At 43.6% G+C, this 27,169-nt stretch overlaps 1 protein-coding gene across 8 annotated transcripts; it reads right to left on the bottom strand.

Moving 5' to 3' along the window:
• Positions 1–13: 13 nt before the first annotated feature.
• CAP1 (cyclase associated actin cytoskeleton regulatory protein 1) lies at positions 14–25,303 on the bottom strand. Of its 8 annotated transcripts, none has more exons than XM_057545847.1 (13): positions 25,172–25,303; positions 12,461–12,582; positions 11,736–11,839; positions 9,979–10,056; positions 8,095–8,238; positions 7,908–7,993; positions 6,088–6,193; positions 4,730–4,907; positions 2,810–2,994; positions 2,505–2,628; positions 2,267–2,349; positions 1,806–1,949; positions 14–1,184 (listed from the first exon to the last, which is right to left on the bottom strand). In XM_057545847.1, exons 2-13 carry the CDS (start codon positions 12,570–12,572, stop codon positions 1,101–1,103), a joined length of 1,428 nt encoding a protein of 475 aa, XP_057401830.1. In that variant the 5' UTR covers positions 12,573–12,582; positions 25,172–25,303; the 3' UTR covers positions 14–1,100. The 8 variants fall into 8 exon arrangements, with proteins under 8 accessions (XP_057401830.1, XP_057401823.1, XP_057401841.1 ...); XM_057545840.1 differs by having other exon boundaries at positions 25,154–25,300; XM_057545858.1 differs by having other exon boundaries at positions 11,736–11,836; positions 25,154–25,300.
• Positions 25,304–27,169: the final 1,866 nt, after the last annotated feature.

Here is a 27,169-nt window from a genome sequence, read left to right as displayed (position 1 = left end):
TATAAATACTAAGCAAGTTTGGTATTAATTTTATTCTATTTTCTGTATAACTTTAAGTACATAAAGGTTCATTTCTGCAGGCCTCAGGAAATGGGTAGAAATCACAGGACAATCTCTCTTCCCACCAAAAAAAGTTGCATATTTTGGTAAAGTGTTTGTCCTAGAGGAAAAAACTGAAATTTACATTAGCAATGCTGTGCAAGATTTTTACACAAGACCTAAAACCAGCCTGCAGTGGAGATTTTAGTCCTCTGTTCAGGTGCCCAGACAGAAGCCAAAAGCTGTTGCGCATGACAGGGCAAAGGAAGCAATGAAGATGGATGATGGGCACCTAGCATGGAAGGAGAAAGAGAAGCCAGATTCCTGGGAATGGTGTGGTTTTCCTTTTTTTTCTTTTTAAGTCATCTCTGTAGGAAGGTGCTGGGCAGGGGCCCCAGAGAGAGGAAGGGTCCAAGACTCCTTTAGCTGGCCTGGGTGCAGGGCACCACCACAGCAGCTAACACAGGACAACCTACTATCTCAGATGCAGGATGGAATGCAGAAGAAAAGGAATGCTTACAGGAAATCATTTTGCTTGGAATGTTAGATGGCCAAGCTTCAGCCTTTGGTCCTGTGCAAACCCTTGCCTCACTTGTCAATAGTGAAAATTAGTTTAAGTTAGAAGAACCAACTAGGATCACACCAGCTTCTGCTACCTTCACGCTCATTGTTAGAAAAAGATTAACTTGTGTGAACATTGTGATCTGTTAATTCCTGGGGACTACTTTATCCTTCCCCAAAGACTATTTGTTGGTCAAATAACCCCAAAGGCTGAAAGCTAAAACACACCTGTCCTGATGTGCAGTTCCTTAAGAATGGACTGGCTGTATGGTTGAGCTGATACGGAAAAGCTGCACCTTCCTGCAGAAGATCAAAGACCTGCTATCCCACCCCAAATCTCAGCCTGAGGTATATTTCAGTGAAGGCAGGTAGCTGTGCTTCTCAAAGCAGAGAAGCAGTTTAAGAGCAGAAAGGTAGAGGAAATCTAAAAAAAGAACCATCTTGATACAGATTTATCCCACGGTGTGAGGGAGAGGGCAAAGAACCCAGTGGCACTTCGCTTATCCAGCAATTTCTGTCACTGTGGTGACCAACTTCCGCCCATTCCATACGGTCTTGAACTGCTCAGGGACTGGGAACTCATTCTGCAAATAAAGAAACAACAACAGGTTTAAACCCAAGCTAGGCAATACACTGGGGTTAATTAAGTCTTAACTTTCAACGCTCGCTTGCACTAAACTGAGAGCAAGTAGGATGTAATGAGAGAGAAACTGAATCCACCTGAGAGAGCAAGGCTGTGGAACTGGCAGTGCCACATCTTCCAGACCACCTCCCCCACCGCTGACAGTGAAGGAGCAGCGCAGTGTAGGAACGAGGACAAAGGCTCCAAAGCTAGTCAGATGTAGCTTTGAGTCTGGCTCTTACTGTTCACTGATCAGCGACCTTGCAGACTGTTAAACCTCCGGGGCGTAGACGGGACTGTGTATGGCTTCATGGCACCAGCTCAACAGGGTGCTGTGATTCAATCCCATTCCTTTTTGACAACCCTGAGCATCTGCTCTGCCTAAGAAAGGCAGAAACCACCCGCCTTCGGGGGTCTGCTTCGTGGGACTACCTCATGCGTCTGTGTGCCTGAGGTGTGCACTGCTGGGCTGCACCCACTTGGCGCGAAGTGTCCATCAGCTGCGTTGGAAGACCTCCTCCAACGCAAGTCTTCAGTCCCTTCTGATTTCAGATCATACTACTAAAGAGATCAAGGAACTTACGAAGTCATCGCCCTCTGTAGGAATGAGGACATTCATCTCAGAAGACTTGGCACTGACTATCTCACAATCCAGTGAATTCTTGCTCAGGTAAACGTGGCAGCCATCTGTTTTGTTGATGGAAATGGTTGGCACTTTACCCATTACCTGCAGGGGAAACCAAGAGCACTGAGTCCCAGCAGCCAGGAGAACAAGTTAGCTGTGGGAAAAGCTTTCACTGTTTCACGGGATTACATGAAAAACTCACAGGTGTACAACGGATACTGGATACTAGGGGCGGGTGAGAATGGGTACTGGAAAGAGCTCGTGATAAGGGCCAACTTCTTTTCCTGCCACATCCAAAGCAGCTCAGCTTACAGACTCTGTAGAGTCAGATTCCCACCAAAGCAACATCTGTGGGTCGGCTGTGTCTCTTTCAATTAATTCCTCAGGGACTAAAGGAAGGAGCCAAGATATTAAGTTACCTGAACTTTGACATCCCTACTATTGATTATCTCCACAATGCCCACCACGTCATCGAACACCAGACCGAGTTTCTTACAGTTATCTAGGAGAAGAAAGGGAGCGGGTCAACAGTGTAACTTCAAAGGAAAGTACTCGATTTAAGAATTAAGAATTTAAGAATCTCTAGAAATAGGGTAGGTATGGTTCCAGCCCTCTCAAGCTCTAGGACAGAGCCTGCCTAGGTCAACAAGAACTCACCTACTGTAATGGAGTTAATTTTGCCCTTGATTTGCAATGTTGAGTTGACACACTTGAATATGTAAGCCACCTGTTTCAGCTCTGTGTCATCTATCACCAGGTTGGAAACATTCTCCTGATTTTCCTGTTAAAGAGATACCCCTTTCAGGAATCTCATCATTAAGCACATGCCACCCCAAAACACAGACTATGCCAAACTTTCATTCTTGCAATCTAAGCCAGAACCCTGTACTCATTTGGCTGTGCTCCATTTAACCGCTTTGTCCCCACTCCTTGCTCCCCCAGTCCTGGCATTTTTAACTCACCACTCTCCACTTCTTGCCCTCCAGTTCAAGTAGAGCTGGCTCCTTCTTTGTGACTGGTTTGGGGCAAGGACTGACTCCTGGTTTAGATGCAGAGAATGGTTTGGGGCCACTTCGTACTGGAGCACTCTGAGTCTTCAAGGCAGGGTTCTTGTGAGTCTTCAAGTCATCAGATACATGTTTCAGGGCTGTAAGAACAACAGCTGCCTTGTTCCTGTCCTTAATACCAGGGCTTTGGGCTGAGGCAATAACCAACTTCTGCTATCAGAAGTTAAACTGACCCTTACGAAAAAATTCAAAGCCCAAAACCAGAGCCTTTGAGATGTTCTCTCACACACAGCTTTGGAGAAGCACTTTTATAATTTTTCTTCTACCCCAAGACTAAATTATAAAGTTCCACTGAAAAAAAAAAAAAAAAAAAAAAGTGGAATGTGTGTGTATAGGGGGATGGGTATGTACAAAGATCTAGAAAGACACATATTAAGTATCAGTATATACTCACAAAATACGTATGTAGTTTTTAAAGCAACAGAGGAAGAAAAAGTAGTATGTGATAATAAAGAAAATTTGGTAAAAGGAAAAAAAACCTCACCCACAGCTAACCTACGATCCCCAATCAGTGTTAGCATTTGAAACTCCCCTTCCAATAATTTTTCTATTCATAGTTGTTTTTTATTTAGATATAAGCATGCACACTGCTAAGAAATTTGGTTTAACCAATTAACAAAATAAAAATTTTCTCAAGTTAACCTATAGTTTCTAACAATATCTTTTTTTGGGGCTTCTCTGGTGGCTCAGTGGTTAAGAATCCGCCTGCCAATGCAGGGGACATGGTTTCAAGCCCTGGTCCAGGAAGATCCCACATGCCGCGGAGCAACAAAGCCTGTGCGTCACAGCTACTGAGCCTGCGCTCTACAGCCCGTGAGCCACAACTACTGAGCCCACATGCCACAACTACTGAAGCCCACGTGTCTAGAGCCCGTGCTCCACAACAACAGAAGCCACCGCAATGAGAAGCCTGTGCACCGCAATGAAGAGTAGTCCCCGCTCGTCCCAACTAGAGAAAGCCTGAGTGCAGCAACGAAGACTCAACACAGCCAAAAATAAGTAAATAAATAAACTTAATAAATAAATAAAAATATCTTTCTTTTTAAGGAAAAACATTCCATAATCACCCTCAGCAGGCTGACACATGCCTTGCTTATGGACACGGCCCAATCTATATAACCAATACTGGCGTTTTAACTCCACCACTCCTAAACACTGCATGGTTCACTGCAGAAAAAGATTTAATGGCTGCATAGTATTGCGTCAAGAGGAACACACCACAGTTAACCACTTCTCTTACAGTGGGATATACAGGTTGTTACACCATTTTTAGCTACTATGAATAACAATGTATAAAACTTGTTCTTTCAGTGTTTTTATAGGTAGATTCCTAGGAGAGTGCTGTATAATTTAGACCTCCACCTACTGTGTATAAGGGTGTCTACTTTCTCTACACCAACATCAGGTCATTCTTACGCAAATTTTCCATATGACTAATATACACCCTCTGAGGACGTGAACCACCCCCTCCACGATGACCTCCTAAAGAGACCGCATGGTAACCTGGAAAAAGCTCTGCGGAAAACTGCCGGCACCATGTCTTGGCACAACAGGGTAGCTACTCTGTATATGCCCCTTAATATTAAATCACTTTCCTCTGGGGAGAGAGATTCCCCCAACTATAATGATCCATTTTCAATTTCCATTTGAGCCAGCTCTGCTATCCCTTTAGGCAACCTGAAGGAATGTGACACCCCAAATGAATCTCCCATATACAAATCACGGTTCTGTTTTACAGACTGTCAGGTCTCTAGCTGGTAAGTTCTTGCCAAAACAACTTATTTACCAACTCTTGTTGCCAAAGCATTCACTTACCATGTGTGATGCTCTCCCCCTGATTAATCTGTGCAAACAGTGCAGAGCGTGAAGCAGACTCATCTGAGCCTGAACTGGTGGGGACTGGGGGGGGAGGTGGGCCTGGTGGGGGGGGAGGAGGACCCGATCCAGCAGAGGGTCCCGATGGCAATCCACTCAGTTCTTTTGCCACAGGCCCCTGGAACAGTAAGTGCAGGTAACACAATCAGCCTCTCTTCCCCTCTGTACCATCCCCAATAGGGCCCTGCATGTGTCCAAGATACATGGGGTACCCACTGTGGCCCCTGATGCAATGATTAATGCTCCCTACCCACACCCAACTTGGCTTTATTCCTTCTCACCCTTTCCCAAGGATCCAACTCAACTCCATTTTTCAACCTTCACATTTTTCCATTGGCCTCTACCTAATTCCAGCTCTGAACCTATAGTTCTAAATACTTACTTAGTGTGTCACTGGTACCTCAGACTCACAAAGTCCAAGACTGATTTCACCATCACACCCATGCCTCTATTTCAGTGAGAGATATTATCATCCAAGCTTGACCGTTCAGTCTTCTTTGAGTCTTCCAACCCCCTCAATCTCATTAAATCAGTTTATTACCTTGGTTATATCTCATTCTTTTTCGTACCAGCCCCTAGCACCATGAGCACTTCCATAGTCTGAGCATAAGCCCTTACCCCTAACCTATATACTAAGACTCTTTTAAGGACAAATAGTATCATTATCACTCTCTTGCTCAAATACCTCTGATAGTTACTTATCACCTATTACAAAGTCTAAAAGTCTCAACTACCTTCCTTTCCAGCCTTTCCTCCTAAATAGGTGACTCTCTCTCCTTATTGAAGCCAGATGACCAATCTCTACATTTACTCTGCATTTACTTTGTTTAAGCTTTGCTGTTTACTAGTATTCCCATTTCTCCCACTTCTGTCCTATACCTGAAAAGTCTCAGAGTATACCTCTTCAAAGTACAGTCTCTCCCAGTGAGAATCATTCTTCTCGTCTTCATACTCTGTAGTGTGCACCTTTATTACAGCACTCAGCTTGGTGATTTGTAGTGGGGTTTTGTACCTGTATTTTTATGCTTCTTGAGGGTTGGCACAGTGTAACTCATTCATCTATCTCTCCTCCAGCCCAATCACTGTCTCTGACCCATGTTTACTGACGCTGAATAGAACTGACTATTCCTTCTCTAACCCTTGCTTTCTTTACTCTTTTTTCCCCTTTCCTTCTCTCCTTTTTCTTTCTACCCTCCACTGAGAAGACTAACATTCCTTCTTAGACCTTGGTAGTGCTGAAGTCTAAGAAACCTGTAGATCCAGTCCTGGAGGGATGAAGGGAGGGAAGAAGCACTCACCGTTTTGCTCCAGGCCAGTCCAGTGCTATGGAACTCCTTAATGTAAGCCTGCAGCTCTGTCCATATACTCAAGTAAGCTCTGACCCAGTCCACATGCTTCTTGTCCCTGGGAGAATTAAAGAAGAACTCATCACAGACAGGCAGGGTACACTACAATAGTGATTCCAGATCCCCTCCTATCTGTGAACTCACATCCTCTTGCCTGTGGCGTTTCTTAGGCTCTGCTCAACAGCAGCTTTTCTATCGTAACTGAGCTTTCCTTCTTTTTTTGAACCTATTCTCTTACCCTAATTAGACCAAAGTCCATACGGATAGGGACTCCAGATTATATCTTTCTATCTCTTAGAGCAGTATTCCTCAAACTTTTTTTAAAAGTAGCAAAACCACTATTTCAATGTAGACCTTAGGCAGAGCCTAATATACAAAACTGATAAAAGCAAACATTCCGTGCATGAAGCCATGGTAGAGAGGTCTCTCAAGCATCACTGTGGATCTCTAAGACTCCAAGAAACTCAACTGCCTTATAGCATAATGCCTTAGGTCAAAAATATGCCCTCCTCCTAAGAAATTAAAAATAAAAACTTCCCATTAGGAGGAAATAATCAGTATTAAATTATAGAAACAGCACTGCACTGTAGTTCAAGTCTCCTCTCTCTCTTTTTTTAATTAAAAAAAAAATTAAAAAAAAAGTTTTTGGCTGCGTTTGGGTCTTCGCTGCTGTGCGTGGGCTTTCTCTAGTAGCGGCGAGTGGGAGGCTACTCTTCGTTGCAGTGCGTGGGCTTCTCATTGCGGTAGCTTCTCTTGTTGCAGAGCACCAGCTCTAGGCGCGTGGGCTTCAGTAGTTGTGGCACACGGGCTCAGTAGTTGTGGCTCGTGGGCTCTAGAGCGCAGGCTCAGTAGTTGTGGCGCACGGGCTTAGCTGCTCTGCGACATGTGGGATCTTCCCCGACCAGGGATCAAACCCGTGTCCCCTGCATTGGCAGGTGGATTCTTAACCACTGCGCCACGAGGGAAGTCATCCTCTCTTCTTATACATTATTAGCTGGAAGAGTTTATGATTGTTTAGCATAAAGCCTAATTTCCTCAACTGTAAATTGCAGAGCATATGGTGGAGTATATGAAAACACTGTGATGCTTAACCCCAGGTTACTGGAAGGATCAAGGAGTGGCCTGGTGTTCTGAGACATTTTTCACCCACATGAAGGCTTAATCCTTCACAGATGTTGGTTAACTGATGATGGACGGAAGAAAGGAAGGGTTTGGAGAGTTATGCAGCTAAGTAATAGCTGCCTGCAGTCACTCCAGCTCAAAACCAGCAATGGAGAAGCAGGCACTGGTGTACATGTGTGGTTGGACGTACAATGACTCCCCTTATGCAATACCTGCAGTGGTCAGGCAGCCTTCATCTCACTTTACCTGACCACGTGAATAGTCAGGGTCATTTTCTAGTAAATCTTACTGAATCTTTTGTAACTGGGCCAGTTAGAAGTTTTCAACAAAGGAACAAAATCTTGACCACATAGGCAAATAAAAGGGCATTAGTCCATTTTACCTCCTAAACCTGGAAGGGTAAGGATGAGAAGACTCAAAAGTCCTCTACAAACCCTGGAGAAAAAGCAGAAGAGGAAACAGAAACACTTCCTGCTTACTTGCAAATACAGCTTCTATGAGCCAATATCTATCAAACTTTCCAAAAAGCAGCCCTGAGATAAGAGAACCAACACAGCAGCCAAAGGCAGTCTTAACTTAACCCAAAGCACTACTCCAGCAAGTAACCAGCTGGGTTTGTCCTTTACCCCTTGAGCACAGGCTGGACTTACACATCTTTGTACTCCTTGAGGACTCGGTTTGTATAAAACATGGCAGCATCATTCATTTCCTTCACATAGGGACCAGGCTTGGGAGACTAGAAAAAGAGAAGCTGTCAGTGACTTGGGGCCTCTCCAGCCATATCTCCTTGCCTCTTTCAATCTGTCCCTTCCCTTCCATGGAAGCTGTGCCGCTCACCATAGCCACCCAGCCCAGGGCCTGGATACTTTCGCTGACACCTGACAGGTGATTGAACAACTTGCTGCCTCGGTTCTTCTCCCGAAAGGTTATCACTTCTTGGATCTGCTCGGAGATGGGTGCCAACAAATCGGAAAGCTTATTCTAGAAAAAGATGCAAGAAAAGACTGAGCTTAGTGTATTTTTATAAAAGCCTTTATGTTGCTCAACTCTGATCCTCAAGGCAAGAATTCTTCACGAACTACAACAAGCATGCAAATAAACTCTGTATTTATCTTGCAAAGATTCACATGGCTACAATACTGCTCATCATCTCACTCTCCTTAGACAGTTCTAACTCCCCAGGCTGGATTTTGTGGTTCTTCATGATCAGGACCCATACTCCAGCTGTACCACAAAATTCTACCATTTCTGCCACTTGCCTCTTTTCTGTCCCACTAACAGGAGACACTAGTTCATTTCTGGGCTCCTCTTTTTCCATCTATCCATGTGCTCCTCTGCGTCATGAGGGACAGCACTCCACCAACCACACCGGCCTCCTACAGCATCTATCGTCAGCATGACCAATTCTGGCACCTTATCACACACCAGCACAATTTATTAATGGACCCATGTAAACATGCTTTTCTTTGTCATTGATTCTTCAAAGACAAGGGCTTTGTCTTAGCCCTCTTTTATAATCCATATAGCCCTCAACACGTTGCTAGCCATATAGCAGCTGCTGAGAAGAGATCTGTTGAATCAAATGCAATTAGAGGGCTTGGCACTTGAGCAGACAGCTTAGCAAAATGGATGAATCTTGTGTTTCTCTGTTTTCATCCTTCATCCAAAGCTTGGTTTCCTGAACATCTCATTTCTCAGATCTTAGCATGAGAACAGTCTAAAGCAGGAGTCGGCAAACTTTCTGTAAAGAGCCAGACTGTAAATATTTCAGGCTTTGCAGGCCATACGGTCTCTGTTGCTATTTTTCAACTCTGCCGTTGTAGTGCACAAAGCAGCAACAGACAATACTTAAAAGAATGGACATGGCTGTGTTCCAAAAAAAACTTCATTTAAAATAGGTGGCAGGCCAGATTTGGCCTGCAGACTACAGTCTGCCAATCCTCGATCTAAAGCAAGGGAAAGATAATAATGTCTCAGCTGCCTGATTTGTTGTGGAAAGTGTGGGCTTGGAAAAAGGTTTAGACAAAATGCTTTAACTATTCGAGACAGAGTAAAAATTAGAGTCTAACATATTTAACACTATCTTACGCTATTTTTACATTATTTAGGCATGCCAAGGGTTCACAGGTTTTAATACAGCATTAGTAGGAAGACTTATTTTATTAGCCCTCTGCCTAGGAAAGCCAAATGCAAAAAGAAGAAATGAAACAAAACTAAAATGTTTGGCTCTGAGAAAAATCTAAATTTTCTCTAATTTATTTTCATACTTGTGGCAGCATAAAATCTTGAGGTAGGCATAAAGTTAAAGAGAGATGCCTAACCACTGAAGGGTGAGGGGAGAAGCAGTACTTTAGGAGTTTTAGGATCTCCCCAGCAGCCTTACTAAGCCCACCCATAGTGGAGCAAGAGAACCACTCTTTAGGTCCCAAAGGGCATAAGGGACAATATGATGAATTTGGGCTAAGAATGTCTATTGAGAGAAGCAGCAAAGTCCCAGGGATAACTACAGTCTTAAGTAAAATGACAGAAAAAAAGCCATTAGAGCCCAATAAATATATACTCCATGGCACATTCCCATAGTGGCGCTTAAAATCTGACTTTCCCTCTGGGACTTGGTGTGAACATACATGAGCCTCGTAGGTCTATCTTAGCATGTTGTGATAGCTTAGCAGAAAGCTCTCAACCTGTCCTGTGCATCAAACCAACTAGTAATGAACTTACGCCTGCTGGCTTCTGGCATTGAGAGGCTGTAACCAAGAGTGCTCGTTCCAACTTCAGACCCGTGTGGACCATCTCCGCCTGAAACGGAGAGGAAAGGAGAAGAATCAGCTATCAATGACACTTTACAGCTGGAGAGGTCCTGGTAAGAATAACCTGAAACCTCCACTTCCATGTACTCTGGTAGCAACCCAGGCACTTCACGTTGATTTCTGCAAGTACTCCTGATTCTTGGGACTGATGGCAGACTAATATATCATTGTTCCTGCTGGAACTAATCAGGGATATAATCCAGAGTTGGAAATGAAGATAATTGGGGCTAGCTTTCGATGAAGTCAAGTCAGCAACTGAACATGCAGTGCGATATGAAGTGCACTGAAAATCCCTCTTACCTCTCATCACCTCCCCCGCCCTCCCAAATCTGTTCTCAAGAACTAGAGGTAAGAGTTAAAGCAAAAGCCTAAATTTATGCCTCAAATTCTCAAGGTATTTACTCCTCTGTGTTAAAGCTATTTTTCAAATGCTGGACCATGACCTATCACAGATAATTAAATCAACTTTGTGACCCCCATAACCAGCACTTTATTAAGTGAAGGAGAATAGAACAATGAGTGCAATACATCAACTGGAAATTATTTCAAAAAAAAAAAAAAGTGCAACACAAGTAGCATAATGTGAAACTTATATCTTAGTTACAAACATGCATTTCTTTCTTTCTTTCTTTCTTTTTTTGGCTGCGCCGTGCGGCATGTGGGATCTTAGTTCCCCAACCAGGGATCGAACTCATGCCCCCTGCAGTGGAAGTGCAGAGTCTTAACCACTGGACCACCAGGGAAGTCCCACAAATATGTATTTCTTACTGAAGGTCATGACCAAGAGTTTAAGAAACATGAGGCTATAAGCACTACAAATACAAAAATTCAAATTGAAGTCATATATTTTTTCTGGATTCGTATTTTTAAAATATAAAAGTAAAAAATATATATATAAAAGTGATACGTTTTAAAACCTTTTCAAATGTGACCTACTGTATAAAGTAAAAATGCAAGCCTCACACTCCTACCTAAGTCCCAGTCCCACTCTCTAGAGTTAACACCATTGCCAACAGATGGTATATAAGAGGCTCCAAATAGCTCTTCCAAAGATCAAGCAACCAGTTTTGCTGACGGGTCAGGAAGATCCTAAACATGGTTCTTGCTGACACAGGATCACTTAGAAGACTAGCAGGAGGATTCTGGGTCTCAGAGAGAGAGACAGAGTAGGGGCGGGGGTGACAACGTGGGTAGCAGCACAGGAAGGGAGGTTGGTGGAGAGGCACCTGTCATTGCCTACTTCACATTCTTACTGTGGGCTAAGTGTGAAAATAACTCACATTAGCATAGCTTTAGCATAAGTACCATGCTTAGTTTTATAAATGCTAAGTCATGATGATGACTCCTTTGAATAAGCCACCCCAGGCTTGGTTATATAACACACTGGGATCAGACTGGTAGCATGTTCTCACTACAAAGATGAACCAAGCCACGTTTTATGCACCAAGCAAACTATCTGTATAAAAGAAGCCCATGCGGAATATGTGACAAAAGCAGGGAGCCTGGAAAAACCTGAGGAAATGTTCCAGTGCGTGGACTGAGTTCCTCAGTGCAGGTAGAAGAGAAGGAGCCAGGAGCCTCTCAAGGGGCTCTTCAACCAAGGATGAGTAGGATCTGAAGAAAGCCACCAGTCCTTAAAAGAGGGAAAAAAGGGCCAAACCTCCTTACATGCTTCTGCACATCTCCCCCAATCTCTTTACTGATCTTGAGGTACTCTGCCACAGGACCGGCCAAGAGTGAGTCAAATGCTTGCACATACGGAGTCGTTCCTGCTGAAGACAGACACACCACGAAGAATTGGTCACACATCAGAAAGAGGATTTGTTAAAGGCACTTCCATATGAAAGCAGAGAGGCAAGGTAACACAGTAAACAGAAGGCTGGAGCATGAGTCAGGAGCCTGTGTTCTAGCTCCAGAACCACCATTAACTTCTTGTGCGACCCTGGCTAAGTCCCCTTTTCTTGCTGAGCTTAATTTTCTTTATCAATAGAATGAAAATAAAATGATCCCTCTCAAGGTTCCTTTTAGCTCTAACAATCTGATTCAATTGGGCATGTGCAAAATGGCCAATTTGCCAATCGTCTGGAGAGAGGAAATTTAATATCACTTGTCATTTGACTTATACTAGAGTCATTTTGCTAAAGAAAGAACAGGAAATATCACACAAGCAGGAAGTTCTCGTGTTAAAATAACTTAACCACAGGCCTCCCTGCACAAGTCACTTCCTCCCTTATCTGTTCACAGCAATACGAATTATAGACAATGAACTTTCTAGATTAAACGTTTTAGGGAGTTAGCTCCAAAGGAAGGAATATACTGTGACAGAAGAATTTCCGGCCAGGACACCAAGTATTCACCACTCAAGGTATTCTGCTGGCTTGTATGCTGCTTACCTTTTGCAGCACCGTCTGCATACCCACAGCGCGTGCCAGAGGCCTGGGAGACTGCCTCCAGGCGGCCCACCGCTCTCTCCAACCTTTCTACCAGATTTTGCATGTCAGCCATAATGTAGCACCTGCTGAAACAGATCAAATATCATTTGTTGTTTTAATATTACATAGAACCTAGGGAGAAAAGAAAAAAAGAATGCCCTGGGAGTGAAGAGGATGCCAATTCTGAGGAACAGAATCATTTTACAGTAAAATAAGATGGAAGATAGTCTAGCATATTTGCAAAATCATAGAGACTTCATTAAGCAAAAGAACTACCCAGGAAACAGTGTTAACTGAAAGCAAATGCTTACTCATTCAAATACTTACTGAATATTTACTATGATATCACCAAATAAATATTTGTGTAAGAATTTAGAATTTACAAAGTGCAGTCTCATATATTATCTCAGTTTAAGCCTCTCAACAACTATTTAGGAATGGAAAGATAACTACTATCCTCTCAGAGATAGGAAACAATTTCAGTGAAGTTAAATGACTTGCCTATAGCCTCACAGTTTGCTGGTAGGGAAGCCAGTCCTCAAATTCAAGCCTTCTGGCTCTAAGTTCTGTGTTTTTTCCTACAACATCCCGCTGCCTACATATGGAATGCCCAAAACCAAGATGAATAGGGTATTTATCCTGCCCCCAATAACTTACAGTCTAATAGAGGAGACTTTACATGTGCACTAACAACTGTAAAACAAATAGAAAAAAAAAATTAAGGTGACATAAGTTGTAGAGAGAATAACACAGGATTTCAGAGAGGGGAAGAATATATCAGCTGGAAGGATCAGATAAGGCTATTATGGCAAAGCTTCCAATTAAGCTGGGCTTCACATGAGGGTGGGTAGGATCTGGATATGCAGCAGGGAAGGAGAACAGACACACCCAGAGAGCTTGTTACAGATCTTTCACAAGTACCAACTTATCTGAACTAGCCTCATTCAATGTCTAATATCCTAAAGAAAGTAAGCTCCAAAAGAGAAGGGACCTTCTCTGGTTTGTTTCCTAAACAAGTTTACCCTCTGTCATCTAGACCACTACCTGGCAGGTAGAAGGTGTTCAATAAATATTTTAGAAGTTAATGAACCTGAAGTATAGTATCCCAGAACTCCAGAGAGACAAGGGTTCTGAAAGTTACCCACAAATATACATAAATGAGTGTTAATGTTATCAATATGCATCGACATAAAGTGCTTTAGACTATAGGTGATCTCATAAAAATCAGTCAGTGTAATCACAATTAAAGACTTGACTTGGAGAGATTCCATTTCAAAGCGTTAATTTATTCAGGCAACTGAAGCCAAATGAACTCAACTCCCTTGAAGCCACCTAAAATGACCATAGCAATTATAATTCCCTCAAAGACAGCTACATGACAGAATATCTCATTTAACACACATTGTCTTCCCTGTGGAAGAGAGAAGCAACTCAAAAGATAAACTAAGGAAGACAATATCATCCCTGTCCGTTCTTTTCCGTGTACAGGCTCTGATCTCTCAGAGCCCAGTGATTTGCCAGAGAATGTTGTTTAAAAAAGAATCAAGGAAAAAAATAAGAATGCGAACCAAATAAACCTTTCCATTCGCCGGCCTGAAGAGGTAGCAGAAGCCTCCAAATCTGTACTCTACTCAAAATGGAACAGGCTATGGAGCAGACTAGAAGCATCCAATATACTCTCCCTTATGTTACGGCACAATCACCCAGATATCCAAACTGCTGCCCTGTTCATTCTGGGTACTATCCAGGGACAGACACATATAATCCACCACACTCTGTAAATCCCAGGGGAAAAGGCAGTGACTGCAATAAACTCCCAAGCTACCTTGCATTAATAAATACCACCCATTCTGTTATAAAACATGTTCCTTCGGACATAATGGATGCTATAAGCTGCGGCCAATGTGAACATGGTAACACAGTACAAGCATCTCTAAAGGCTGCCAGAGTTTGTGAATACTTACCAATCTGAAAAGTTTAATAATACAGCTTCATGGATTTTGCTTCCTTCTTTTCCATCTTTTACTTGTACTTGTAAGCTTTCAATGCTAAACAAGCTATGGTTCTGCTGTTTAACTTAAGCAGAATGAGAAAAGACAAAACAGCTATCATAGCTAATCTCATTCCACCACTAATCAAATATAGGAGAACAGTTCCTAGTTTTTTGTTTTTGATGGGGGTAGAGTAAAATTTGAGATGTTATGGGAAAGAATGTCTAGAATTGAAGGACCGAAAGACACACCTTGTCTTATTCTTTATGTACGCATATTCGTTCTTTAGGTGGTCATGTCCACTCCAAAGCCGTCAACTACCATTATCGCGTTACTATCCAGTCCACTTGCTGAGTGATACCACCACAACCACCTATAGACTAACAACCCCCAGAGCAGTATATTCAGCTCAGGCCATCCTTCTGGGATTCAGAATTTTAGATCCAGCTTCCACCTAGACATCTCTACCTGGATGTCCCAAAGGACATCTGAAATGTCCAAAACAGAACTCATCATTTTCCCTAGCACTGCTCCCACAGACTCACTGTCTCAGTAATCCAGCACTACCAGCAATCAAGATACTAACCTGGAAACTGTTAAGCAGTACAGTATAGTGGTTAAGAGCGTTGTTCTTTAGAGAAGTCAGAGAGACTGGGAGTTTGAACAGTGGTACTCACTGGCTCTGTGTCTGAGTGTTACCAAACTTTCTCAACCTCAGCTTCCTTATTTGTAAAACAGGAACAACAACAATATAAAATCCAAAGGGCTGTAGTGAGAATAAATGAGGAAATACATGTGGAAGTGACTGGCTCGCTCAGTCCTGAAAAATAGTTAGGATTCCATAAACATTAACTAAATGATCTTCTTACTAATCTCATCAGTCATCAAAATCCATAGGCTGGGCTTCCCTGGTGGCGCAGTGGTTGAGAATCTGCCTGCTAATGCAGGGGACACGGGTTCGAGCCCTGGTCTGGGAAGATCCCACATGCCGCGGAGCAGCTGGGCCCGTGAGCCACAATTGCTGAGCCTGCGCGTCTGGAGCCTGTGCCCCGCAACGGGAGGGGCCGCGATGGAGAAAGGCCCGCGCACCGCGATGAAGAGCGGTCCCCGCACCGCGATGAAGAGTGGCCCCCGCTTGCCGCAACTGGAGAAAGCCCTCGCACGAACCGAAGACCCAATACAGACAAAAATAAATAAAGAAATAAATTAAAAAGAAAATCCTTAAAAAAAAAAAAAATCCATAGGCTCTATCTTGCATATCATAAATAGATGCCCCTTGTCTTCATCCTGATTGATAAAAATTCGGTCATCATGACTTTGCCTAGATTACTGCAATAACCTCTTCACTAGTCTCCTCTAATTCCAGTTACAAACCCTCTTTATCCATTCTCCTTATTACCACAGTGATTCAGAGTAAAGTCCAAGCAAGGGTTTCCATAATCTGGCCCTGCTTTATTTCCTACCACTCTGCCAGTTTTATCTCCTGCCACACCTTTCCTCAACATTCTACAGCAACCCAGAACTACTTGCATTTTCCAGAAAGAGTTATGCTTTCTCTCACTTTTGAGCCTTTACAGTGCTATCCACTCTGCTTGGTTGCTTTCCCTTCCCAACCTGTTCCTTTTCTCATATCTCCTACTGCCTTTTTCAGATTCAGCTAAGGTGTCACCTCCTCTAGGAAGCTTTTCCAGTTTGGTGTTTTCCCTTCTCAATCTGCCCCCTCTCCAGAATTCCTACTGTCCATTCAGTCTCAGCCAAGGTATCACCTCCCCAAGAAGCAGTTCCAATATGTGCTCCCACATATCATTGTGTACTTATCTCTACCACACATTTAACACACTGGTTTAAAATCATTTAATAGTCAACAGGCAATTAGTCACCCTACAGAAGAGACCATGTCTTGCCGTTGTAATTCCAGTACTATAAACATGGTAGGCACTATAAATACAATAGGTTAATAAAGGTCCTTGGGAAAAATAAATACATAAGTGCCTTTACCCCCTATCCCCTCAACGCAAGTCTGGCTATCTCCTCTCCGTGTCAAATCTGGGGAGACGTGCGGGGGGCATTTCCCTTTCTTTAAAAAAACATTTTTTTTTGCCTGTTTGTAGGCTCTAACAAACATTCCCATCTTTCAAATAAACGCTGCCTTCTTGGGCACAAATTAAATTGATATAGAGATCTTCAAACCAAGTGCCATAAGGCAGATAACCTTGTTTATTAGACGATATAATATTAATTAAAAACAGAACTCCTTTAGAGTTGTAGGTGCTTTATATCATCAAACTGCTGCTTCTTTTGAGACTTAAAATAATTCTGTGACATATGTTATAAAGATACTGATCCCCATCTTTAGAATGAAGAAACTGACAGAAGTTAAAAAGCTTGCTAGATATCAAACAACCGGTGGGGAGAGAACCTAGCCTTGAGCACAAATTTTCTGAGGCTCTTTTAAGCAATTAAGTGACTAACAGGTTCTTCACAGCATCCAGCCCCAGCTGTTTGCTGAGCACAGCACTGTGGGTTTAAGGTCTCTTTATGGTGTCTTTAGGCACATTATTAGCAGCTTTCAATTCCTCTGCTCTCAATTTCCTCTATGGAGGCCAATATTTTTTCACATTCAGTACAGATGACACATGTTTGGAAAGCAAATATTTAAAATAAGGTTTTTCCGAAGAATACAGAATTGCCAGAGCAGAAAACTATAGCTTTGCCTAATCTTGCTCCCTGCCATTTCTGACTGACAGTAGCCAAGAACTATATGTAAGCCTCCGTAAATGAAGGTACAGATTCCCAACTATTTAAGCATTCATCATAAAAGCTTCAGAAGGAGAGGCAGTCCTAATTACCCAAGTCTAAATAAAACTTGGATTCAGGAGACCAAGGTTTGAGTCCCAATTCTGCCACGTATTAACTGTGTAAGTTTAGGACAGTCATTTAATGGACCCTCACCTAGCACACAGAGATGTAAGGATCAAAGGAGTTGGTTTTACAGATGAGTAGTTACTTTGGGAGCCTTAAAATGCAGTTCAAATGTAAAATGTTATCGCTGCATACCATGTACTAGAATACAGGCTCCAGAAACATGGCAATTTATCCATTCTCCCCACCCCTGCTCCCCCAGCTGCCCCCACCCCCCAAATCTGCAGCACCTAGAACAACCTGGCACACAGAAGACACTCATAACATGAAAGTGCTTAGCATTGTGACAGCTACTGAAGAAACAGAAGACTCGCGGTCTCTGCCCTCTAAAAGCTTTCACTCTTATTGGGAAGGGCAACGCAAATGAAATGCCAATCGACTAAATACTGAAGACTATATTTTTTAAAGTTCTGTTAGAGATTAACTAATTTCATTTGGATTGGGAAAAGTTAAAGTTATCAGCTAATACAGTGGAGCTTTTTCTTTGCAGAATGTTGTATGGTCCTGAATTATATAGTATAGATGACTACATGCTTGGAGAAGAAATCAATGAGGACTAAAGGTAGTCTCAGGAGGTTTCAGGAGGGAAGTGGGGCATTTTGACAGAAAAAGTAAAAGAAAAAAGGGAAGATATTCCAGAGCAATCAAAAGCAAAGAGAGACCAAGAAGGCTATGTACAGAAAGTGTGAGAAGGTTAGCCCACATAGTCTCATGGGAAATAAGCTGGGCTAGGTTATGGAGGGCACTGAAACCTGGGCAATATTTGAATTTGATGTTGTGATAAATGCGAAGCCATTCAAGGGTTTTGAGAGAAGGAATAATGTGATGAAAGCAAAATTTTTACAAGTACTGTCTGATAGAATGGGTTTTCGGGAAAAAAACGGAAGATATTAGGGTCTAGGTTAGGTTGAAAGCTGTTCAACTAGCTGCAAAATAAAAAAGTGGTACTGTAAAAAATATTTTTGGTATTGCAAAGGAAAAAAATAATCACTTTTAGGCCGCTAAGTGACCAGCACCTGAATTAACAGTTAAATAGTTTTTCTACCCTGAGGGAGTCTAGCAGGAGTGACAAAGCTACCTTCCACTGAATCACTGGCTCTCAGGATCAGGAGGGAGTCTAGAAAGCACCATCTGATGACAGAACAGACCTTTCAGCATTCTCAGCAATTAGTCAGGTAGCCTCTATTCAAACACCTTCAGTGTGGAGAACCCAAGACTTCTGGAGGCAGCCCATTCCATTCACACAGCTCAAAGTATTTAAAAGTTCTTCCTTATATGGAGGCAAAACCAGTCTCCCTGCAACTTCCACCCACTGATCTTGGTTCTGCCCTTGGAGGTCACACAAAACAACTGAGCATTAAACACAGAACAAGTATTAACTGTGTGGTACTGACTACTGAATTACAGTAGCATTCAAAGAAGGGAGTCAAAGATGACTCCAGAGTTGCAAATCCAGGGGAGTAAGAGAATGATGACACTATGGGAAAAAACAGGTTTCTGGCACGTTCTAGCTAAGGCAAGAAGATGAGGTCAGTTTTGGATACACAGTTTGAACAGAAGATGAAGCTTCCAAGTGGGAATGTCCAGTAAATAGTTAGAAATGAGCTTGGGGAAGGATCAAGGCTAGAGATCAATGTTTACAAAGTCATCAGCAAGGAAACGTCATAAAGTCATGAGACTGCATAGGCTTTTGGAGGGATATCATGCAGCGTGAAAAGAAACCAGGAGCTTGATTCTCCAGCAATTTCTTCTGTAGTCTGAAACCAAGCAAAATCAGAAATGGTCAGTGATTCCTGCCAAAGCTGCTTCATATTCTCATCATTCTAACAATTCAAGCAACCCAGTTCCTTCTGCCTGTCACTCAGAAGCAAATGGAACCAGGTTACTCCTGCAGTTCTTGCCTCTTCTCACCAGGCAATTAAGGCAGTGGAATGAACTTCTACTCATAAGAAGTTGCTATGCTTAAAATGTTTTCTACTTTGTCAGGTAGTTGTTCCTCTAAGTCATACCCTTAAGTAAAATTGAAAAGAAAGCAACTATACAAGTCATCCTGTATGCTATGGTAGCCCAACTGATCTGCTTCAAAATGCTTCTGTTGGCCTTTGCTTTGTAATTCTGTTCCCTAGATGTTATCCTAAGAAAATAATACTAACATGGGAAAACTGATAGGCATGAAGATGTTCAATGCCGTGTTAGCTTAGACTTCTAATTACAGGGGAAGAGCTAAATGCACTGTGGAAAAAGACCTGAAAAAGAACACAAAATTTACAGTATTTGTCACATTCGAGTGATGGAGTTTTAGACAATTTCCCCGTTTTCCAAAATTTTTTTAACATAGTAATATAATTTCTTTATAATAGAAGACAACAAAACAAAACAGCTCCACTTGGATATCTCTCCTAAGCTACCACTAAACTATAAGGCATTAGTTAGTTCTACTCCTAACAATATAGAAATTCTCATCACTAGGCTCTAACGTGTTACAGAGCAAAATCTACACATGCTAATAGGATACTTACAAGTTGGCTGATTTAACCCAGAAACCAAAGAACAGACACCACTTTGCCCCAGTAAGATGCCATCTAAATCTAACCCAAATCAGGAGCCACTGTTCTTCCCCAAGCATTTGGTTTCTCTGATGAAACCAATGACATTTAGTGCCTGAGTCACTGCCACCTGAGGTTTAGATTAAAACAGAAAGAAAGGCCTGTCTCCTGCGGAGGGAAAGAATTCTACCCAATATCAGCACTTGTCTCCTGACCATTAAACATGGTCCTCTATCTAAAATTCCAGGAGTGAGTAAAGCTAGTAATAGTGTACAAGCTGAAGTCAGACTTGAGAACTAGCTGTTTCAATGCTCTGGGGCAAATAGATAACCTTGTGTGGTCAAGGGTTCCCCTCTCTCTCACATTCAAGGAATATTACGAAGACTAACACCATAAAAGCATTCAGCAGGAATCTTTTATATTGTATAAGGAAAAACTGCATTGGTTGATTTCAACTGGTAGTTGCTGTAAACAGAACAGCATTTCCCATTCTCATGCATAAAGATATATTCAAGGATGCCATTTGTCCCTAGCCATGATTCAGCTACAGCTAGAGATACGAAAAGATCTGTGACTGTAAGTCTATAATTAACTTAAGTGTAGGAATTTTAATGACCTCTGGAGGGAAAAAAAATAAAAAATAAACAAAAAAGCAAGCTCACTTCTTCCATTAAACATTTCAACTATAACTACTTTCCAGTAGAATAGAAAAATTTGATACAACAGGTCTGGTAATACAAGGCAAACAAAGCTGCACTGTAGCTGAGGAGTATTTTTAGAGTTGATGGTTTTTATTAGGTTTACATGATGGTATATCAAGAACAAATAGTTTCATGGTGAATGCTAGAGCTGCATTAATTTAAGGATGATGAAACTACAGTCGACCCTTGAACAACATGCGGGTACGGGCACTGGCCCTCAGTGCAGTGGGAAATCCTCCAATAACTTTACAGCCAGCCTTCCATATCTGCCCGTACAAGTGGACCTGCACAGTTCAAATCCATGTTGTTCAAGGGTCAACTGTACAATAATTTCATCAGTCAAAATAAATCTTGAGTAGCAACATCATAAACTACATCCAATGTAAAATAAATGATAATCCCTGTCCACTAAACCAAGCTGTCTAAATGCAGGCAAAGAAAACAGGAATTTATACAGCCCCAGTATAGGGGAAATATAAATCTGCTGACTTGCGCTGTCAATTAACACCAACCTCATTTCTAGTGAGGGCCTAAACAATGGCCTTTCTCTATTAAGATCATATCCTCTGAGGGAAAAAGAACATAAAAAGGCAAGTTCTTCAAGGCCCACCCAGAAATTCCTGGAAAGAACAATAATTCTTGATGCCTCAGTGAAACCCATGATTTATTCCTTGCAAGGTCCCCAGCGTTTATCATGTGCCATACACTGTGCGAACCACGGCCATGGAGCTGCCCTCAGAGAGCTGAGCTGGAGAGATAAGACACCGCACAATCAGAGCTATGATATTTTCTCACGCACTGTTCTCAATCAGGGGCAATTTTGTCCTCCAGGAGACATCTGGCAATGTCTGAAGACATTTTTGGTTGTCACAGCTGAGGGAGTGCCCCTGGCATCTAACGGGTAGAGGCCAGGGATACTGCTGAAATCCTACAATGCACAGGACAACCCCACGAAATGAAGAATCACCTGGCCCAAAATGTCAATTATGCTGAGGTTGAGAAACGCTGTTCTAATGTAATAATGAGCAAAAGGTAAGTGCAAGAGGTACAAATAAAATGCTGATGTAATAGTTCAGGACTTTCTAAATTAGAATGTCACTCTGTACCACCCAGTGAAAACTAAGATGAGGGTCTGACTGTGGAGAACTCTGTAAATTGGACAATAGAGTTCAGACTTGATGCTTTGGGGAAATGAAGCCAGTGAAGGGTTAACAAGATGAAAATGGTTCTTTTTAAAAGAGTAGTCTGGTTATGGTAGAGAAGCTGAAGTATAGATACGAAAGCCAGTTTAGTAGAAAGTAAAGAAAGAAACTGATGAGGACAAGTCAAAGGAATAATCACTAGGACTGGCTAAGATATAGCTTGAGGATACTCAGATTTCAAATCTCAGGATTAAATTTCAAACCAGAGGGTTCAACTTTCAATGACACTGCATTTGCTTGTTTAAGTAAAATGAATCTTTGACTCACCATACTTCACAGAAAACTGAAAGGAGGAAGTCACTTTTTAAAGGCTCAGTCCCTAGTTAAAAAAATAACTGCAACTAAACAAAGGTATATATAAGCAAGAAAAGGGGTGAAAAAAAAGTTCATCCTTCAGGTTGGAAACAAAACATTTTACAAACTAAACAGCTAACCTCCTCAAAGCAAAAATACACTCACTGAATCTTAACAATACCACCACTTTTGGTTTGCATGACAGGTTATACTTGAGAAAGTACTTTCACAGTTACCATTTTACTTAAACTCCTCTGAAACATAAATTATGTCCATCTGATTGATGAAGTATTTCTGGGGAAGAAAAAGGGGGGAAATTCCAACAGAAATTTCTTTATACTGGACAGCAGCAAGTCAAACAATTAGCAAAATACCAACCATAGAGTAAATGCAAACGCATTCATACAAGGCATCAAAAGCCCTTCACAACCTGGCAGCACCTACCTTTTTTTTCTGGTCTTATCTTCTCCTACAAACCCTAGGCTCCAGTACTTCCCTGAACAATATAAACCCTCTCCTGCCTCCACATCTTTCTCTTGCTCTTTCTTCTAGTTGAGATACCTTATTAGACATCTTTGCTTAGATGTGCTGCAAATACCTCAAACTAAATATGTCCAAAATTCATTTTCTTTCCATGTCACCTCTCCAACTTAACCCTCCTCTCACAGTACCTATAACGGTGAATGATGCTACCCAGTTCCTTAAACCAGAAAACCAGACAATCACCCTAGGCTACTGCTACATTTTCACTTCCATAAACAATCAGCCTTCAACTCTATGGATTCCATCTTTTTAATATTGCTCAAATTTGATCCCTCCTCTCCTTCTCATTCTCATTGTCTTCATGGTTCAAGCCATGTTCAAGCTTCCAAACACTGGTCTACTTCCCCATTATGTTCCTTCCCCCGTGCCAGACCGAACTAAAACATCAATCTGACCACATCATTTTCCTAAATAAGAGCCTGCAAAGCCTCCCCACAGCTTTCAGGGTAAGCTCCAAATTCCTTAGCATGGTTTACAAGGGCCTTCATATGTGATCCACCCCCACCCCACCCACTTCCTCCACTTCTCTGAGCATTACTGGAATTCCAGTTATGGTCTTTCACATGTCCAGATTCCATGTCCTTGCACTGGACCCTTTGGCTGGAAATCCCTTTTCCAGATTCACCATACGGCTAAACAAATCCTGCAGGACTTAGCCTCCCACTTCCTCCCCAAAGCCTGGAAAGCTGGCTCAGGTATTCCTCCTCTCAGAGCCCTGTGCTCACACACTATGACACTGTAAGCCACCCCCGATTTACTTGTCTGCCTCCTCCTCCACTCCATGAGAGCTACTGTATCCTTAGTCACCAGGGCTAGGTGCCTCATTGAACATGTGCCTCACACGTATCAAGGGCTCAATAAATGGCTGGTGAATGATTAATGTGCTGGGCTGCCCCGGTTTTCACTTGAACAGGGATCCCTATAAAGAGCTTCAATTGACAGTTCTGATACTAACTTCTGCCTTAAGTTTCTCATGCTCTCTTTTTTTTTTTTTTTTTTTAAATTTTTTTTTTTATAGCTACTTTATTTATTTATTTATTTATTTATTTATTTTTGGCTGTGTTGAGTCTTTGGTTCGTGCGAGGGCTTTCTCTAGTTGCGGCAAGTGGGGGCCACTCTTCATCGCGGTGTGGGGACCGCTCTTCATCGCGGTGCGCGGGCCTTTCACTATCGTGGCCCCTCCCGTTGCGGGGCACAGGCTCCAGATGCACAGACTCAGTAGTTGTGGCTCACGGGCCCAGCTGCTCCGTGGCATGTGGGATCTTCCCAGACCAGGGCTCGAACCCGTGTCCCCTGCATTAGCAGGCAGATTCTCAACCACTGCGCCACCAGGGAAGCCCTCATGCTCTCTTCATTGAGCTCTTCATGCTTCGAAACTCATCTTAAATCCTGCTTCTGCAGAAGGGATTTTCCTGAGCCCCTCGTTACATACTGCCAAAGCACCCTGCTCTTCTTTCCTAACACTAATCACATTTATAATTATTTGTTAAATTCCCTGCAAACACTGTCAGCTCCGTGAGGGCAGGGTCTACCTTGTTTTGTTTCTGCCTTCCCCGGATGTGGCAGAGTGCCTAACAAAGAATAAACACAATTTGTTATACTGAATTTAATCCTGTGAGGTGAGCAGAGATCTCCACTTAAAAGATGAGAAAAATCAGGCTCAAACAAGTTAAACAAAGCGCCTATGGCTACCGATGCTTGACAGTGGGACCAGACCAAAACTGAGCCAACTGGTTTCACGTCCAGAAGTATGCAACACCTTCAACAAAGTTAACTTGGCTTTTCAGGATCAGAGCTATAGACTAGGAGAAAGGGGAGGCTCTCTGATTGCAAACACAAAAACCCGATCCTCTCTTTTTAAAAAAACTGCCCAGGCGTTCCAAACAGGCTGCATTTTTAAAAAGTTCCAAGCAGCGTGTAGCCTTTAACCTGCAACTGCCCGCGAGACGATACCTACTGTAAGACCACCCCAAGGTAGAGAGAGGTTCCTGGGAAATAAACGGGGGAAGGATCTGGGGCTGGTAATCTAAGGAACTGAGGTCTAGATTCCGATTGTTTCCCTCGCTCGCTGTAAGATCTTGGACGAGCCTCCTCTCTCCGGGGATCAATTTACCCATCCAAGCAATGGGGGCGAGACCAGGGATAGAGAAGATTCTAAGGTCTCGGAGGTTCCTTTCAGTTAGAGCACCTTAGGAATCAGGCCTCCGCTGAGGCTGATGGCCAGAACCGCGAAGTCCAGCGGAAGGGGCCTCCCCAGGAGAGCCTGGCTCAGTTGGTCACCGCGGCCCCACCTTAAGAGACCGCGCCCAGGATCCCGGGTCGGCCTGAGGGCCCCAGAGCCGGCCGCCTCAGGGGGGCTCACCGCACGCGCCTAGGCCAGAAGGGTCATTAACAACGCCAGGGGCCAGTGGGCCGCGGAGGGGACCATAGTCCCTACCCCGCCGCGCACACTCACCTCAGAGATCTGCCTCACCTCGGGACTGCGATCAGCCCAGCCGCTCTCCACTTCCGGCAAGAACCGCCCAGCAATCTTCGCGCGACCCACTTCCGGGCCCTCACTGGGCGCGGCACCCCCACCGGAAATGAACAGCCGGCCGAAACGCCGGCCCAGAGGAGGGACCGGGGAGGAAGTCTGGCAGCTCCGCTCTTGACTCCGCCCCCTATTCGCCACGCCCGGGAGAGAGAATCCCCACTAGCCTGGGAAAAGAGTCCCGCCCCCAAGGCGGGATCGAGGGGGGGCGTGCCTAAGGCTAGGCCACGCCCTTCTATCAACAGCTGCTGCCGGAATCACGCGGACCAATGAAGGGCCGAAGTTACTGGCTAAGCACCACCCCCGGAGAAGGAGGACAGATGAGTGGTTAATTCTCCTGTCAGTTTGGCCTCATTGGCAAAGGCCGGTGCCTTTTCACAGTAGTCAGGAAGGGGTTCAACCTTTCAGTCCCTATTAGAGTCTAGCCGGAGGATTCTCTGAGGGCGGGTATCACGGGCGGCCGTCTACTCTCCGAGGGGGATCAAGGCTAAGCTCCGCCTCCCTCTGGGCGTTCAAACCTCGGTTTCCCCGTTTGTGACGTGGGGAGGCCATTGCTCTGGACAGTGTTTCGGGAGGACCTGCGGAGGCTGGGTATGGGGAGGCGTCGGCGGGGGCGCTCGGGCCCAATGCCGCGTTTCTGGGCATGCCCGCCGCCGCCCCGCTCGCTCTGCCCCGGGCTGAGAAGGTGGAAGCTCGCCCCACTTCCTGTTTGTTCGGTACGCTCTGTGACCATAGATGGTCAGGTCTGGGGCCGCGCGGAAGCCTCCGTCTGGCGGTTTGGGAGTCCTTCCTCTCCGCGCGCAGGGTGTTGTCCCCGAGAATAAGATGAGCGGGGGAAAAAAAGAGAAAAAAGATGAGCGGAATTAGAAGGGATCCGGCTCCACTCGGCTAAAACCCGGCTTCTGAGGCACCTTGCCCGGGCTGGGCGTGGCCAGCCGGCTGCCACTCAGACCGGGGGAGGCTCTAAACGGTGGCCGCGGCGCGCGGGGAAGACTTCTCTTCGGTGCTTCTTGGGCCTGGGGATCAGAGCTTTGTTCCCTCAAGCCTCACACTTTCCAACCAGTGATTATCCTCCTACAAAGATTTTATTTACAGAAAAAAGTGGCAAGTTCCCACCCCTTCAGTTGAACGGCTGTGACGGCTGCAAGCTTCAAGCTGAATGCAAGCGTTATATGCCAGAGTCACTCATTCAACAAATACAATCCTTATAATAACAGCTACCATTTACTGCGCGCTGAGTACATGCCAGGCCTGTGCTGAGTGCTTCAAGCGCATTTTCATTTAATTCTAACGAACTCTCTGCGGTAGGTACCATTACGGCCTACAGTTTTCAAATGAGGAGGCTGAATTACTTGCCAAGTTCATAAAGTGTCGGAATTTTGAAGGGGACACATCTATCTAACTAAATCCCAGAACTTAACCCCTATGATAGACCGTACTGGAATCATTTGCTGCAATTTGGAGGCAGTGATGCCCCTGGTGGGGAGACATCCTGGGTTCCAGTCATGGCTTAGGCGCTTACCAGGGGTCAGACTTGGGTCAGGTTACCTGAGTTCTCTGAACCTGGGCCTCTTCTCAATTTTATGACTCGCAGAATATTTACAAGTAAATGACCACATGACAAAATATGGAACAAAAACTGCAGTACCTTTTAACTATTTACATTTAACAAAAACACTGTCACACATGCACACCAACTCTATTCAGACATAAAATTAAAAGGTTATATTTGAGTGATTCATGTGTGTGTAACCTAGAGCAAATAGCCTCCCTGGCCCTTATCGTAATCAGCTCTACATTTAGCCCTTCTAAATCTCTTTCCGGATTAGAGACAGGAAATACCAAAACCACACATGCATCCTAGAGGAAGGGGAGAGAAAGTGGGAAATAGGAAGGAGAAGGAAGAAAATAAGGAAGAAAGTTTCCCCATGCATAAATTGG

The sequence above is a fragment of the Balaenoptera acutorostrata genome, chromosome 1, assembly GCF_949987535.1.
Source record: "Balaenoptera acutorostrata chromosome 1, mBalAcu1.1, whole genome shotgun sequence".
NCBI lineage: Eukaryota > Metazoa > Chordata > Mammalia > Artiodactyla > Balaenopteridae > Balaenoptera > Balaenoptera acutorostrata.
Note: the sequence above shows the minus strand (reverse complement) of the source record. Positions and strands in the feature narration are given on the sequence as shown.